Source organism: Eschrichtius robustus, chromosome 14 (genome assembly GCF_028021215.1).
Source record: "Eschrichtius robustus isolate mEscRob2 chromosome 14, mEscRob2.pri, whole genome shotgun sequence".
Lineage (NCBI taxonomy): Eukaryota > Metazoa > Chordata > Mammalia > Artiodactyla > Eschrichtiidae > Eschrichtius > Eschrichtius robustus.
This window is the reverse complement of record NC_090837.1, coordinates 40,262,404-40,276,855: the sequence shown is the minus strand read 5'-3', so window position 1 is coordinate 40,276,855 and position 14,452 is coordinate 40,262,404. Positions and strand designations below refer to the sequence as shown.

Genomic DNA, 14,452 nt, shown 5'->3' with positions numbered 1-14,452 from the left:
AGGCACTGAGCCAGGTCCCACGGTGGGGAGCGTGAAGTGTCCCTGCCCTGGTGAGGGCTCAAACAGCAGGCTCACCTCTAACCAAGCTCTCATCACCGGAAAAATCAGCCGATCTACCTGCATCTCCCAACACACGCAGGGACCACGCTCATGTCTGTACCTCCCATAACTGACAGGGGCGCTCCATAATTGATATTCATGATGTTCATGTTTGTTGAATAAATCATACAAGGCATTAGGTCCCCAAACTAGAATTTCCTCCGCGACATACCTGACAGATAACAGAGCACCTAGGGTCACCCTCTACTGACTCTGTGACCTTGGATTCCTGCCCCTCCGTGCTGTTGAGGGCTGAAATCAACGTCTACAAAAGCACTTTGTAAACCTGAAGGCCTTTTAAAAGCGACAGAGGTGGGGACCACAGATCACTTCCGAGACAGGGGTGGTGGTCCTGGCTTCCAGCCTGGATGGCCGCCTGGGGCCGGCAGGCCAGTTGCCACACCGCCCCAGCCAGAGGGAGCACAGCTGAACATGTCTTTTTAAAGTTCTCCCTTACGCCCGGGGAAACCCATTCCTTCATTCATTAGTGCACGTCCTGCCAGCTGGAGCCTCCCAGGATAAACTTAGCTCCACCTCTGCATCTGACACAGGTTCAGTTACCCACTCATCCCCAGGCGCAAGGGCGAGGACACCCAGGGCACTAGGCTGGAAGAACACAGCACTCCACTGTCCCAGCGCTTTCATCCTAGAAGGAAACGGAGAGGCTGGGGGGGTGAAGCGACCTGCCCGAGGTTACCAGCCAGGGCAGGGGCAGGTCCAGAGCCCAGGGGGGCAGGGTACCGGTTGGGCATTCCTGATCGACATCGTGTCACCTCACCCGGCCTCACCCACTGCTCCTTCCCAGTGTGTTCAAAGGCCACCTGCCCTTGGCCTTCTCCCTACCTAACAACTCTCCTTCCTGGGGAAAAGCGTCCAGCAGGCGGAGCTCCCCAGCCCGGCTACGGGGACACACTGCAAAGCCAGGCTGTGGCTTCCCCCACCCTTCCTGGAGGGCAAAGGGTCACACTTGAATTCACTGCCCTCGCTGGGCACTTGCCAGCAGCGGGCAGGCTTCCGATGCATTTCCCCTGCTGAGTTCACCCACGGCATGACAACTTGGTGACTGTAAGGAAGGGGGCAGCGGGTGAACCTTGGGCTCTCGCCTCAGGCCCTGGCTAGAGTCCTGGGTGAGCATCCTGACCAGGGCGTGGCCTGGCCCGGGACTGCAGCTTTGGCTTCCACAATGCATGTTGCTGGAAAGGTGGCTCAACAATAACTTGGGTTGGCTTACCGCAGAGGAGGTCAAAGTCCTCTCCTGACTTCTAAAATCCAGAAGGGTCAGGTGGCTTCCAGCTGGAACACAGTGTGGTGACTTGCCTGAAGTCACAAAGCAGGGAGGTGACAAAGTGGGGAGAGAAGTCCATCCCCCCTCTTTTACTCTGGTTGGCGATCCCCTATTTAGCTCACATTTTTCTTTTCAGTGAAGAGGACACCACAGACCCAGTATCAGTCCAGGTCTCACCCCAGGAGGGGCCCTGCAGAGGGAGGGCTGGTTAGAAGCTCCAGAGCAGTCAAGTGTTAGCCTGAGCTCTGCCCCAAGGGGTAAGTGACCTCGAGCAGGCTACTTAATCTCTCTGAGCCCTGGTTTCCTGGTCCTTAGGGTAGGAACAATCATAGTACCAGTAAAGTCTTCTTCAAGGTGCGGCCCATTTGCCTCCCAGGAAGCTAGTTAACAATGCAGACTTGGGACCCCCAGACCCGCAGGATCAGAATCTGCCTTTTCTCAAGATCCCCAGGCGACTCTAAACTCATTTACATACATAATACATACAGCACTTACCATGTGCTCCCACCCACACAGTCAGCCCCCCCGATAATAAATGTAAGCTCAGTCTGCACTTGAAAGGGTCTGGAGCACAGGCCGGGGCTCTCCGGAAGGGCTGACTTACTGCCCAAGGCTGTGCACCCCGATTCGAACCCCAGGCTTGGGACTCTACTGCACCACACGCTCTCTTTCCACTGAAGACCCGAGTCTCCACAAGTCACACGCTAACATGGGTGTTCTAAGAAGCAAAACCCTCACGTTTTAAATTAATACACTGGTCCCCGTGTGCCCCTCTCATCAGGGCCGATGGTGCACGTCTGTTCACCTGGGCTCCATTCTGCAATTCAGGAGCTCTACGAAGTGGAGTAACCCGCTGCCAGCTGCTACCTGAGGTGAAATTTTTAAAGTGAAAGAAAGCCTTAAAACACACCGTATAAATTTACACTCCCCTTCGCCTACTAACACCTTCCTCGGGCAGAGAACACAACAGAATGTCAAGCTAGAAGGCATCGTTTTGGTTTCCCAGCTCTGACACCTAGCCATAGAGCAAACCCCAGCACAAACTCCAGGCAGGCCTGGAGCCCCATGCACGAGGCCCGTGGTCCTAAGTTCACTATACACTTCAGTGGAGACTGGTTAAGTAGCAAGGCTAAATGTGAGGACTAGGAAAGGGAGTACAGAATCACACCAGCACGACTGACCTGCTGTATCCCGGACAAACATTTACAGCCAACAGCTCCAAAATTCTCCTGGGGCCTACTGCATGCAAGGCACAGTGATACCGTGCAGCGGCGGAGGAAAGACATCAGGCTTGGATCTCAAAGATCCTGGCCAACACTGGGTCTGAGAAAGAATCTACACATAGGGTGGCTGTGAGGATTCACTGGGATAAATGTCAAATACCCAGCCGAAAGCACACAGATGGAGTCATCAATCCATGGACACATCTGTGCCAAGGCCTGGGCACAGAAATTTTCCTGTCATATTTCAAGATTTGGAAGTACAAGTAATAATTGTGATTAGTTTTACAAGTGTCCAGGTGGAAGTAACAAAAAAGAAAGGGTTTCAAGATTTCAGATCAGGAGATTCTGATTTTTATATACCCATAACAAACTGGATATATGAAATCCCAAATTCATGGAAAAAAAAAAAAAAGGCAGATTTCAGTTAACTATGGCAGTGCTTTCCAAACTTTCACTTGTATATGAATCATCTGGGGATCTTGTTAAAATGCAAGTTTGCACTCAAGTAGTCCAGAGTAGGGCCTGAGCGTTTGCATTTGTAAGAGCTCTGAAGGTCCAAGAACTCAGTTTTGAGCAGGAAGGTTGTTTGGAATTCTTTACATTGCAAGCAACAAATCCAAGGAAAGCATAATATGATTTAAAAACAACACCCCAGGAGAACATCTATGAAGTAGTATATGGAACCACCCAGGCTAGGAGAATTTCTTAAAGGGAGGCATACCAGGAAAACAAATGACATTCTTTAAGTTGGCCTGGGCCTTATTCATATGAGTCTGCACTCCACATTACCATTCATCTAGGCAGGTGGAAGTACTCTCTAGTGATCACAAAAGCACCACACTTCTGACAAAATTCTTGCAAGCAGGGTGGTGTAGGAAACAAAGTGTCCTAGGAGATTCCAAGTTCCTGGCCACTCCATGAGTAGCGGCCATGCTAGCTCTTCACGGCCTTTCTTAAATCTCTGTTTTACCCATTTACTTCCTCTCTGCACATTAAATTTGACACTATTTCTGTTGACAGATGTAATGTTTTAAACGTCCGTCAAGTTGCCGGATATGGATAATTCCGAAGTAGTAAGATGAATGTGACTGTCAGGTTAAGGAAGCATCTTATACTGACTAACTCATCTTAATGTGTGTGTTGGGGGGGGGGAAATCAATAAAACATCCAAGGGGTTCATATTTATAGGTTCAGAGATTAAATCTGGCTATTTTTTGTATCAGAAATATCAACACACAAGATCCTCCGTGTCCTCTGAAATGAGATTCTTGGAGACAAAGTGTGAAGTAATTTGATCTCCAGATGTTTTGAGCATGGGAACACATCTGTCTACTATGAGACACAGGCCAATCTTGCACACTGGCTTAGAATAACATGTATGTTTATTACAACTCCTGTCCTGACCCGCTGGACAAGCTGGGCTCATGCTTAAACTATAGAGTCATTAAGAGCCAGTGCATGATGTCAAGCTGCCCAGAAACTGCTGAGTCCGAACCACTCACCCAGAACGGAAGGGATTCCCCTCCCCTCCTGTGCACTGGCCCAGTAACGGGGAGAGGCATGCTCTGACAAGAAATGCCAGGCCCAGGCTGTCACCTGTGCGCAGCGTCACTAATCATCCATGCAGTCACAGAGCTATTCGACCGCTCCACACCCCTGCCCGCAGCCCATGTGCACTCAGCCTAGGATGTTACATACCAAGCAGGGTCATGATTTCACCACTTGGGAAGAAACAGACTCAGAACAAAATTCTGCAGGAGCCTGGCTTGCTCTTTCCCATCTGTCCACTGCAGGAGGAAGTTAAGTTTTCCAACAGGCCACCTTCTTACTTAGGCCAGAAAAAGCCTAAGTGTTCAGATGAGCATTACAGGAGAGAGGCTGTAACAGGAAAGGTTCCCCCTTCTCACCTTGAGGCCTGCAACATGTTGGCAAGGTCCCATTCCAGAAGGGGAAACTGAAGCCCCAGGAGGTTAAAATAACTGAGCCATAGGGAGCCTAAGAGGCCTTCCTAAGTAACAAGCCTCCCAGGGAACAGGTCTGCACTTCCTTGAGGCTCCCCACTCCTGTTCTCTCCCAACCTCCAGTCCCACTGCCTGATGCAGACCTAGCTCCCCGACTGTCCCTGGAACATAAGTGACAAGCTCTAGCCATTTCCTGAATAAGCAAGTGTCCAACATTTCACGGTTTTGCTAAGATGCTTGATACCCGCAGATGACTTAAGCGAGCGAACACAACCACCTTTCCACTAATTTCAGCAAATTCACCTTGGAATGGAAAAAAGGATCCTCAAGCCCTATTTCCTCCCTGTCCCCCACCCCCAAGGCCTGGTTCAAGGGAACATAAAGACTTCCCTTTTCTTAGAAAAGCAAAAGGAAAACGCCAAGTTCTCCTGGGACACTGGAATACTTTGAGCGCAGGCAGAACTTCTCAGGAAGGATTCACGGCGTGTCTGCGACAAGTTTAGGCTCACACGCGCCGCTTAGCCGCCGGCCGGACCCACGGCTCAACTCTGCGCCCCGCCTAGTCTTGCCTGGCTCAAGGAGAGTGCTTCTCCGGGTCCAGACCGGGTTTCTGGAAGTTCGTGATCTCCTCCGTGCAGTGGGAGGTTTTGGTGCCGCTTTTTAGTGGGCTCCCGCAAGCCCTAACTCGGGACCCACTGCATGAACATGGTGCTTCTGCTCTGTGAGTGCCCGGCTCGTGCACACACGTGTGAACACGCACACACGTGTGAACACGCACACACGCTCCCTAGAGACCTTCCCTCTTCCGCGTGCCCTCGTAGTTTGGAATTCGCGCCAGAAGCCCAGGGATCCGGCAGCGCGCGGGAATTGGGAGCGACCGAGTCCCGCAGCAGAGAGCGGGCCGGGAGGGACGCGAGGTAAGGCGCGCGTGGCGTCCTGGATACTCACCGGGACCTCTGCAGCTGCTCGAAGGCGCTGGTGCTGCCCCCCTGGCCCGGCTGCTCCAGGGAACAGTAGTTCTGCGAGGTCTGCCTGGAGAAGGCGAGCGGCAGGATTCCCTGAGTGAAAGAGTTGAGGCGGCCCCGACTACCGCTCCCACTCCCGGGGGTCCCGGAGCCCAAGAAGGCGGCCGCCGGCACGTGCACGCTGATAAAGGCGTCGTCCTCCTCCAACTCGTCCTGCCCGGCGCCCCCGGGCCCGTCGGGCAGCTGCGGCTGAACGCAGGCGGTGAGAGGCGCGGGCCGGGGCGGCTGCAATTGCTCCCCCGATGTCCGGCCCGCGCCCAGGGGGCTCGCAAACCCTCGGGCCGCCCCGGGGCCGAGGACGGTCGCGTGGCCGCCGGGGACCAGGGGCGGCAGCGGCGAGGGCGGCGGGTGGCAGGGGCCCGATCCAGCTGCCAACGCCGCCGCCGTGCCCGCCGCGGCGAGCGCGCCGCAACCGCCCCGCTCGGCGGCGGCGAGCAGGCTGAGCCGAGTCCTCGCGCCGCAGGCGCTGCCGGCGCCCGGCTTGGCCGCGCCGCTCTCCTCGCCGCCGGCCCACTCCTCGTCCTGCAGCGGCGGCCGTCCGTCCAGCGAGATGTTGGTGAGGAAGGAGAGGGCAGCCTGGCGGCGCCGCGGGTCCATGCGCGGCTTCCTGGGGGGCTCGGGCGGCGGCAGCGGCGGCTGCGGCGGCGGCTGGGCCGGCGCGGCGGCCGCGGGCTGAGGCTGCTGCTGCGGCGGCTGCTGCAATCTTCTGGTGCCCGCGGCGTCGGTGCCGGCGCTGCTGCTGCTGCTGCTGCGGACGGCCTTGCCGGCAGTGGCGGCCGTGGTGGCGGCAGTCGCCGCCATTGTGTCCGTCTGCGGAGATATTTCCGCGATGCCCGGAGAAGCGAGCGGCGCCCGAGTGCTAAGCGGCGGGCGCGAGCGCCGGTGACCCGGGCTGGGCAGGGCGCGGGGCGCGGGCGGCGTGCGCGGCGGCCCGGCCCCCCAGCGGGCGGGCCATGCTCGCCCCTCGGTGCTCTGGCGGGGGGCGCCGCCGCTCCGGCCCACGCGCGCGGCTTGCTGGCTCGCTGGCCGTCTGCCCGCCCGCCAGCAGCCTGGGGGTTCGGTCCCGGGCCCTCTCAGACCCCGCAGTCTCCGACTCTCGGGCCCCGGTGTCCGTATTTATAGGTGCGCGCGCCCCGCGCTCGCGCTCCGAAGCGCTCTTTGCAAAAACACTGTATCACGTGTGGGGAATGAAACCTGGGAGGAAAACAAAGCCGCAGGCGGCAGCCGCGGAGGCTGGCGGCCGGAGGCGGGGGGCCGGAGGAGGAGGAAGAGGAGGAGGAAGGGAAAGCCGAGCGGGTGGCGGGGCGAGGGATCGGCCGGGCGGTCCAGGTAGTCCGGGCCGACTGCGGGGAGAGTTGGTGGCTCCCAGGGCGCGCGCCCAGGTGAGGGAGGTAGCACGTTTCCTCGTAGCGCTTGGACTGGGAACTGGGGGCGCGAGCAGAACCCCATGAGTCACCGCGTGAAAATGTGGTCCCAGGAGAGTTGTGGGTCTGCGGGACAATTAATTGGAGCGACGCGGAGATTTGGCCCGCGAGCTTGTTAACTGGATCCTGCGCTGCTGTTGGGCCCCGAGAAATACATCCTTATTAATAGTTACACACCCCTTATGTGGACAGTCCCACCATAAAGCTGTCGCTAACCGTTGAGTTTGTGTTTCATTCATTCGCAGACTGAGGATGCAGCCCCTGATTTAAATGCACACCCGAGAGTGCGTCAGAACCCAGGCTCGAACATCAAACGTGTGGCCAGACTAATTGACACATCTCCATTTGATGGTGCTGTCACTTTTCATCTCTTTCTTAGCAAAGGCCAACATCAATTTTTACTTCGGCCCAGAAACGTGCTCCGTTTTCCATGAAGACCAAGGTAAGCTAAGATGGCCTCACAACCTTTTCCCCTTGTCACCTTGCAAATTTTTGTGGGTTGTGATCTCTTTTCCTCCCATATAAACTGGGAACAATATGCACAGCTACTTTCTGTCATTTATTTCATAAACATCCGTCTGGTACCTACAATATCTTCTGTAAAGATGAGTACCTGTCCAAGCTGCAGCTCTGGATCTGTGAGGGGTGGCAGAATTCTGTACCCCAAACCCACGCCCAACAAATGCCTGTCCTGGGGGGGTTGGAGTGGTGGGGGGTTACCATGAGCCATCCGAAAACGCCTGCAGATTTCCCTATGCGGTTCGGGTGACTTACCAAATGCAGTAGGAACAATTGTCACACTGACTTGAGTTCTGTGACATCTAAGAAACCCTCTACACTTTCCTGAGGGAGAAGCAATGTGTTTAAGATCAAGGGATTAATTTAATTAAAGGTTTAAATTTAGCCTTGGAGCTAATGGGTAACTGTACATTGAAATTCCACTCCATTTCAAGTTCAAGAAAGTAAATTGAGTAATGTAGAGCAAATACACCCTTCCAGAGACATGCAGCCAGCCTGGAGGATGAGATATGGGTGAGTTCGGGTTACAGTGGTTTAGGACAAACATGGCACATGGCCCTTTACATGAACAATTGTTCATTTTTTATGTTATGCCATTTTTAGGCCTTTTGAGAAAGTGGAACCCAGTGTCTATATTTAGAGCAGCCTTACTGCAGCTAAGCGACCAGTGCTGTGTAATTTCATTAGGATTTTAATTACTCTCTTCAACTAACTACTTGAAACTTCCAAGTTACTTTATTACAACTAACTTAATTTACTTGACCACTGGTCTGGTTGTGCTGACAGGCAGTGTTTAAAAAAAACACCAACTCTGCACATGTAAAAGAAAAAACTATTTTTATCAAAAAAGTGATACATGTTTATTGCAGAACATTTAGAGAATAAGATAAACAAAGAGAAGTAGGAAAAAAAAAAAAGCTTTACTAACAATCACATCTCCTATGGAAATTTTGATTTCTGTCCTGTGTATATTTTTAAACAAAAGTTAAAGCGGGCTGTTTGTGTCTTGTGATCTTTGCTTGCTGTGTTGCGATCATCCTTCCTTTTAGAATATTTTTCTATAACATCACTTTAATGACTGCACAGTGTTCAGTTTGATGGAGAAACTATAATTATTAAGCCTGTGCCCTACATTGAACATTTAGGTTGTTTCCTCTTTTACTGTTATAAAGAGTGATGATGACATCCTTTGTTTTGCTAAATCTTGCTACCATCCAATATTATTTTCTTAGGTTAAATGGATTTTGGGGCAAAGGACATACCATATTTTTAAGGCTTTCTATCCAGAAAAGTTGTTCCAATTGGCTTCCTCACTCTTGCCAGCATAGGGTATTAAAATTTTTTCATCAATATTCATTTCTTTGCCCATTTAAGCTATTTTAAGGGTCAAATATGCAAACTAATTTCAAATATTTATTAAAACATCAAACAAGAATTAATATCAATTTAACCTCCAAACCGCTCCTGTGATCTTCTTATGGGGATCAGGAGAGATACAATTTACTGTTCATCTACTATGTGCTAGCCACAGACTATTTCTAATCCTTATAACTACGCTGCAGTGCTGGGGGGAGGGGAGATTATCATCAATAGTTTACAGATGAGGCTCAGAAAAATAAAATGATTTGCCCAAGGTCACTAGCTCTTAAAGTGGCTGGGCCAGGGGCTTCCCTGGTGGCGCAGTGGTTAAGAAGCCACCTGTCAATGCAGGGGACACGGGTTCGAGCCCTGGTCCGGGAAGATCCCAGATGCCGCGGTGCAACTAAGCCGGTGCGCCACAACTACTGAACCTGCGCTCTAGAACCCGCGAGCCCCGACTACTGAGCCGGCTCGCCTAGAGCTGGTGCTCCACAACAAGAGAAGTCACTGCAGTGAGAAGCCTGCGCACCGCAACGAAGGGTAGCCCCCGCTCGCCACAACTAGAGAAAACCCACACACAGCAACGAAGACCCAACGCAGCCAAAAATAAATAAATAAATAAATAAATTTATATTAAAAAAAAAAGTGGCTGGGTCAGTATGCAAATCTTACTCCAAGACCCATACATATTCTTGCGCCCTCTGCTGGTGAGGATGTTTTATGGGGGGGGCTGTCTCCACATTTAATCTCATATTCATAATTAAGAGTCAACTATAATGGAAATAAAACAAGCTTTAGAGGAGAGGGATCTGGGTTTCAAGAGTAAGTCTCTTAACCTCTCCAAGCCAGTTTCCTCTGGGTTATTCTGAGGTACAAATGAGGTTGCTTGAGAAGCATTTTATAAACTTTAAAGTACTTTTTAAAATGTCTGTTACTATACCATCCTAATCTACTTACTCCCTGAATTTTTCCAAATTCACTTATTTTTCACCTATTTATACATGCATCAAGTATTACTGAGCAACTTCTAGGTGCACAGCACCATCTTGCTACAAAAGGGATAAAAAGAAGTGTAACCTTTAGCCCTTGTGCCCTTGACATTGAAAGCAGTGAAAACCAAAAGCTCAGGACATTTCAGTAAAATGGTAAGGCAGACTCTGATGAAGTGATCAAATGAGCAATCTGACTGGAACACTCTATACATATTATCATAGTGTGAAAGAGGAGCTTTTCATTTGAGGGGAGGCCTCAAGCAAGAGCCAGGATTTAAGCTGACCTGGGAAATGAAGGAAGGAAGAAGTTCAGTTCAGGAAGAGGAAATTCTGCAAATTCCTCATGGATTGCAAGCTTAGAAGTATAATTCTTACTAAACCAGTTGCCAAGGTTTGATTATTTTTCCATTTCTTTTCATATTGCTCCATTCCAAGCACCCATTCTGAAAACTGTAATTGCATGCACAAACTGTTTTGACTGACATACATGGGAGTCAATTTAAAAAAGAAAAAAGAACCTACAAGTAATCACTGATCCTTTAAAAAAAATAATTCCGCAGACCAAGAAGTCTGAAAATTAGCTTAGAGAAAACAGTGGATATCAGTCATATCAGAAGCCATCTGACATAAGTGGCAATAACAAGGGGTTCTGATGCCAGCTTAGGCCCTTACAAGCTTATGACCTTTGGGGCCTCCTGCTTGGGAAAATTACAAAATTTTTGCGTTTGTTGCCTCGTCTGTAAAGGTAGGTTTAGTGTAATATTTTACCTTGCAGAGTTGTGAGGATTAGTGACAGTATGATGATGTAACTAGCAGAGTATCTTTAGGTAGCTATTATTAGAAAAATGCAAAATATAGAAGGTGCTCCTAACAAAGGCCAGGATGTTTTCGGTTCTAGGTTTTTGTAGTTTTCACTACTGTCAGGCAGGTAGGCCCATGAGAATCTTCAGATGTCAGCTCCAGTTCAGAACAGATTATTGTATGGCATGTTCCCTAAAAGTGCAGGCTGTTGCCTGCTTTTTATAGGCGTAAAATATAGGCATAGTGCCGATGAGAAACCTGCTACTTTCCTTAATCAGATGAAAGTTAGATTTTCCAAGACTAGAAATGGAGAATATCCAAGAGACAGTCGTTAACAGCCCAACTGTTCTCCCTGAAATTCACCTTCCCGTCGGGACTCTTAATCATCATTTCTGTTATCCTGGGAGAAGGGGAGGGAAATCGATGGGGGGGTATTGTTTCCCCCTTTACAGTTTGGCATAGATACCTTAATTTCCTTACTTAATTCTCCAGGACATCTGAGACTAGATGCAGCATTTAAATATGACTTGACTAGAAGCTCAGGGATATTTAACGAAGAAATAAACTCAATGAGTAACAGACAGCCACACAGAGCAACTTACAGAATATGACTTCCTTATAGTCCTCGTCTCAATATTTCCTAAATGCCAATCCCATGCTCGGTTCTGGCTTATGTTCTGTGAGTAGCAATGATCCTACCCTGCAGCCCTCAAGCTAATAGCAGAAAAGGCATGGAAATATTTTCACCAAAATATATCAGGTATTTTAAAAAGAGAGAGAGAGAGAGCTATATGCACAGGGGTCAACCAAGCCCCCGGCATACCTCCTAGAGTAGGGGCTATTTCAACTTTTGCCCCCCAGCACCACCCATCTAGGGCACTCTCCTCTCCCTACGCAGGAGAAGATGCCCAGAGGAAATGGCATTCCTGCTACTGGCCAGGATCCCATCCTCCAAGTCTCCTTTTCCTGTCTGGGGACCTGCCCATCCCTCAGTAACTGGCACCAGCAGCCCCTGGCATTGTTAACTCATCGGCCCAAACAGGATCATTTTGTCTCCAGACGCCTCACACTACGTGGAGGAAAGAGGAAGAAGGACGTTTTACCACAGTACCTGCCTAGCACAATGGAGTGCCTTCAGACTTTTATAACTCGTATGAGAAGCCGAGAAAAGTAGGCAACAGGGCATGTCCATTGGACTGTATGAACGGTCACGTAAGTGTGTGTTACTAATTTTTCAAGGACGACAGCTCAGGGCAAGAATGGATTTTGATAGCTGTCAGTCTGGGGAGACAAGTGCCAGTAACCCTTCGTCACTGTCACAGTGTCTTTAGAGTGTAGATCCCCGAAACAGTAGTGCAAATGCATTTACTCTTCAGATTTCTTCTGATCCACCAAAATTCTCCCTTGGATGCAGCCCAGCCAGTTGTGAAGGAGGAGGGATAGCCATTCATAATAAGTGGTCCATTCCACTAGCCCTCCGCCAGCGGGGTGCAGCCAACGGGCCCAGGTTCGGGTTTTCAGGTTCCGAGCTCTCCCGCTAACCTGTGACTGCTGGGCCTCGGCTTCTTCATCTCAAGGCTGGAGCAAATCCTGTTCACCTCGCATGGTTACTGTGCAGATGAGAACCAAGGCATGTGTAGAACACCTCCCACTGTCTAACACATAGTGGGTGCTCGTGAATGGTGGCTGATGCGAGTATACAAGGGACCCCAGAGAAGCACGCCAGACTGGTGAGCAGTGGATGTCCCGTTCCACTGCCCAAGGCATTAACTGCCCTGGAAGGAACGTGGCGTCCAAACTGTGTTAAGAAAAATACATTTCAGGGCTTCCCTGGTGGAGCAATGGTTAAGAATACGCCTGCCAATGCAGGGGACATGGGTTCGGGGACATGGATTCGAGCCCTGGTCCGGGAAGATCCCACATGCCGCAGAGCAACTAAGCCTGTGTGCCACAACTACTGAAGCCCGCATGCCTAGAGCCCGTGCTCAGCAACAAGAGAAGCCACCGCAAGGAGAAGCCTGCGCACCGCAACGAGGAGTAACCCCTGCTCACCGCAGCTAGAGAAAGCCCGCAAGCAGCAATGAAGACCCAACGCAGCCAAAAATAAATAAATAAATAAATAAATTTATAATAAATAAATAAGTCAATAAATATACTGTGTTTAAAAAAAAAAAATACAGGGCTTCCCTGGTGGCGCAGTGGTTGAGAATCTGCCTGCCAATGCAGGGGACACGGGTTCGAGCCCTGGTCTGGGAGGATCCCACATGCCGCGGAGCAGCTGGGCCCGTGAGCCACAATTACTGAGCCTGCGCGTCTGGAGCCTGTGCTCCGCAACAAGAGCGGCCGCGACAGTGAGAGGCCCGCGCACCGCGATGAAGAGTGGCGCCCGCTTGCCACAACTAGAGAAAGCCCTTGCACGGAAATGAAGACCCAACACAGCCACAAATAAATAAATAAATAAAAATTTTAAAAAAAGAAAAAAAAAAAAACATTTCAGATGCTACCCTGAGATGGCCTCAGTCTTCCAAAAGGGGATTGTTCATGCCCATAATGCCACCCAAAATCCAATTGCAGAATTTTTATGATATTGGCATTTTAAAGAAAAATCAATGAATTTTCTTCACTGTGATACTTTTATACTTCAATTATAGCAAACTCTTGATTCTCTTTGAAATTAACCTGTTTTTATTTCTTTTGAAATTATACTGATATGCATGAATAAGCATCTCACGTACAAAGAAGAAAGCACTTCTTATGTAATTATAGCACTTCTTATGTAATTATGTAATTTCCTGAACATGCAAATTACATATGGCGCTGGCTTCCAGATGAAAGCTCCTCTAGACTGTGCACAAATCGATAGGCCTAGAAGGCTCTATGTCTCCCAGTATAAAAATGTTATTTTATAGTGTTTGCGTTTGTTAGGTCACTCTCACGTCAGAGTGGGACGAATGTGGCCAGATTCTGGGGGAAACATCACCACTTTGCCTGCCACTGGAAGTTTAGCTGAGCTAATTAGTGGTCTGTGGTAACCTTCACTGATAGATGGGCAAACCACATGAAGAGACGGCCCAGAGAAACTGAAATGCAAATGCCTACCAATCACTTGAAAAAAGGAGAAATAAGAGTGATGGACACTCTTATATTGCTGGTGTAGACTGGAACAACCTTTCTGGAAAGTCATTTGGCAAATGTATCAAGAGCCTTAAAAAGTTCACGCCTGAGAGCATGGGCTTGGGAGTCACACTGGCTGGGTTAAATTTTGGCCACACTCTCATGGTTTTGAGCACATTGAGCACGTTACCCTTTGTGCTTCAGTTTTCTCATCTGTGAAATGGGAATGATAATCTACCTTTTATAGCATTGCTATGAGGAATCAGTGCAGTAACGTTGCAGTTAATGCTTGGTACATGGCAAACACTCATGAAATGTAGTTACTGCAGTAATCCTAAGGAGCTATTGAGAAACAAGGTCAAACATTTATGCACAAAAATATTCATCGTAGCATTGTTTAAAATAAAGGAAACTTGAAAAAAGAAACCCTAAATGTGGAGCAATGGAAAAACTAAGTAAATTATGGTTTACTCAAACAATGGGATATTGTGCTTCTATTTTTTAAAAAATTATGTTTACCAAGCTTTCTTAATGACATGAAAAATGTGTTTTGAAACAATGCTAACCAAATAGAGTAGAAACTAGATAGATCACAATATCTCAACTTTGTGAAAAAATTGAATGGAATTGTTTTAAATACTAATATGTGC

General features: G+C 49.4%; 1 protein-coding gene and 1 long non-coding RNA gene across 3 annotated transcripts in view; one reads left to right on the top strand and one right to left on the bottom strand.

Annotated features, from left to right (window-relative positions):
* The window catches only part of CABLES1 (Cdk5 and Abl enzyme substrate 1), a 106,737-nt gene extending 100,285 nt beyond the window's left edge, over nucleotides 1-6,452 (bottom strand). Inside the window, exon 1 of the mRNA XM_068562248.1 lies at nucleotides 5,517-6,452. Coding sequence (XP_068418349.1) covers nucleotides 5,517-6,394 — 878 coding nt within the window. The 5' untranslated portion in view covers nucleotides 6,395-6,452. The remainder of the gene's footprint in view (nucleotides 1-5,516) is intronic.
* On the top strand, nucleotides 5,392-9,520 carry LOC137776113 (uncharacterized). Of its 2 annotated transcripts, none has more exons than XR_011076176.1 (3): nucleotides 5,392-5,485; nucleotides 7,263-7,459; nucleotides 9,247-9,520. It is a non-coding gene; the product is annotated as an uncharacterized lncRNA (long non-coding RNA). The 2 variants fall into 2 exon arrangements; XR_011076175.1 differs by lacking the exon at nucleotides 5,392-5,485 and adding an exon at nucleotides 6,019-6,149.
* The last annotated feature ends 4,932 nt before the right edge of the window (nucleotides 9,521-14,452 follow it).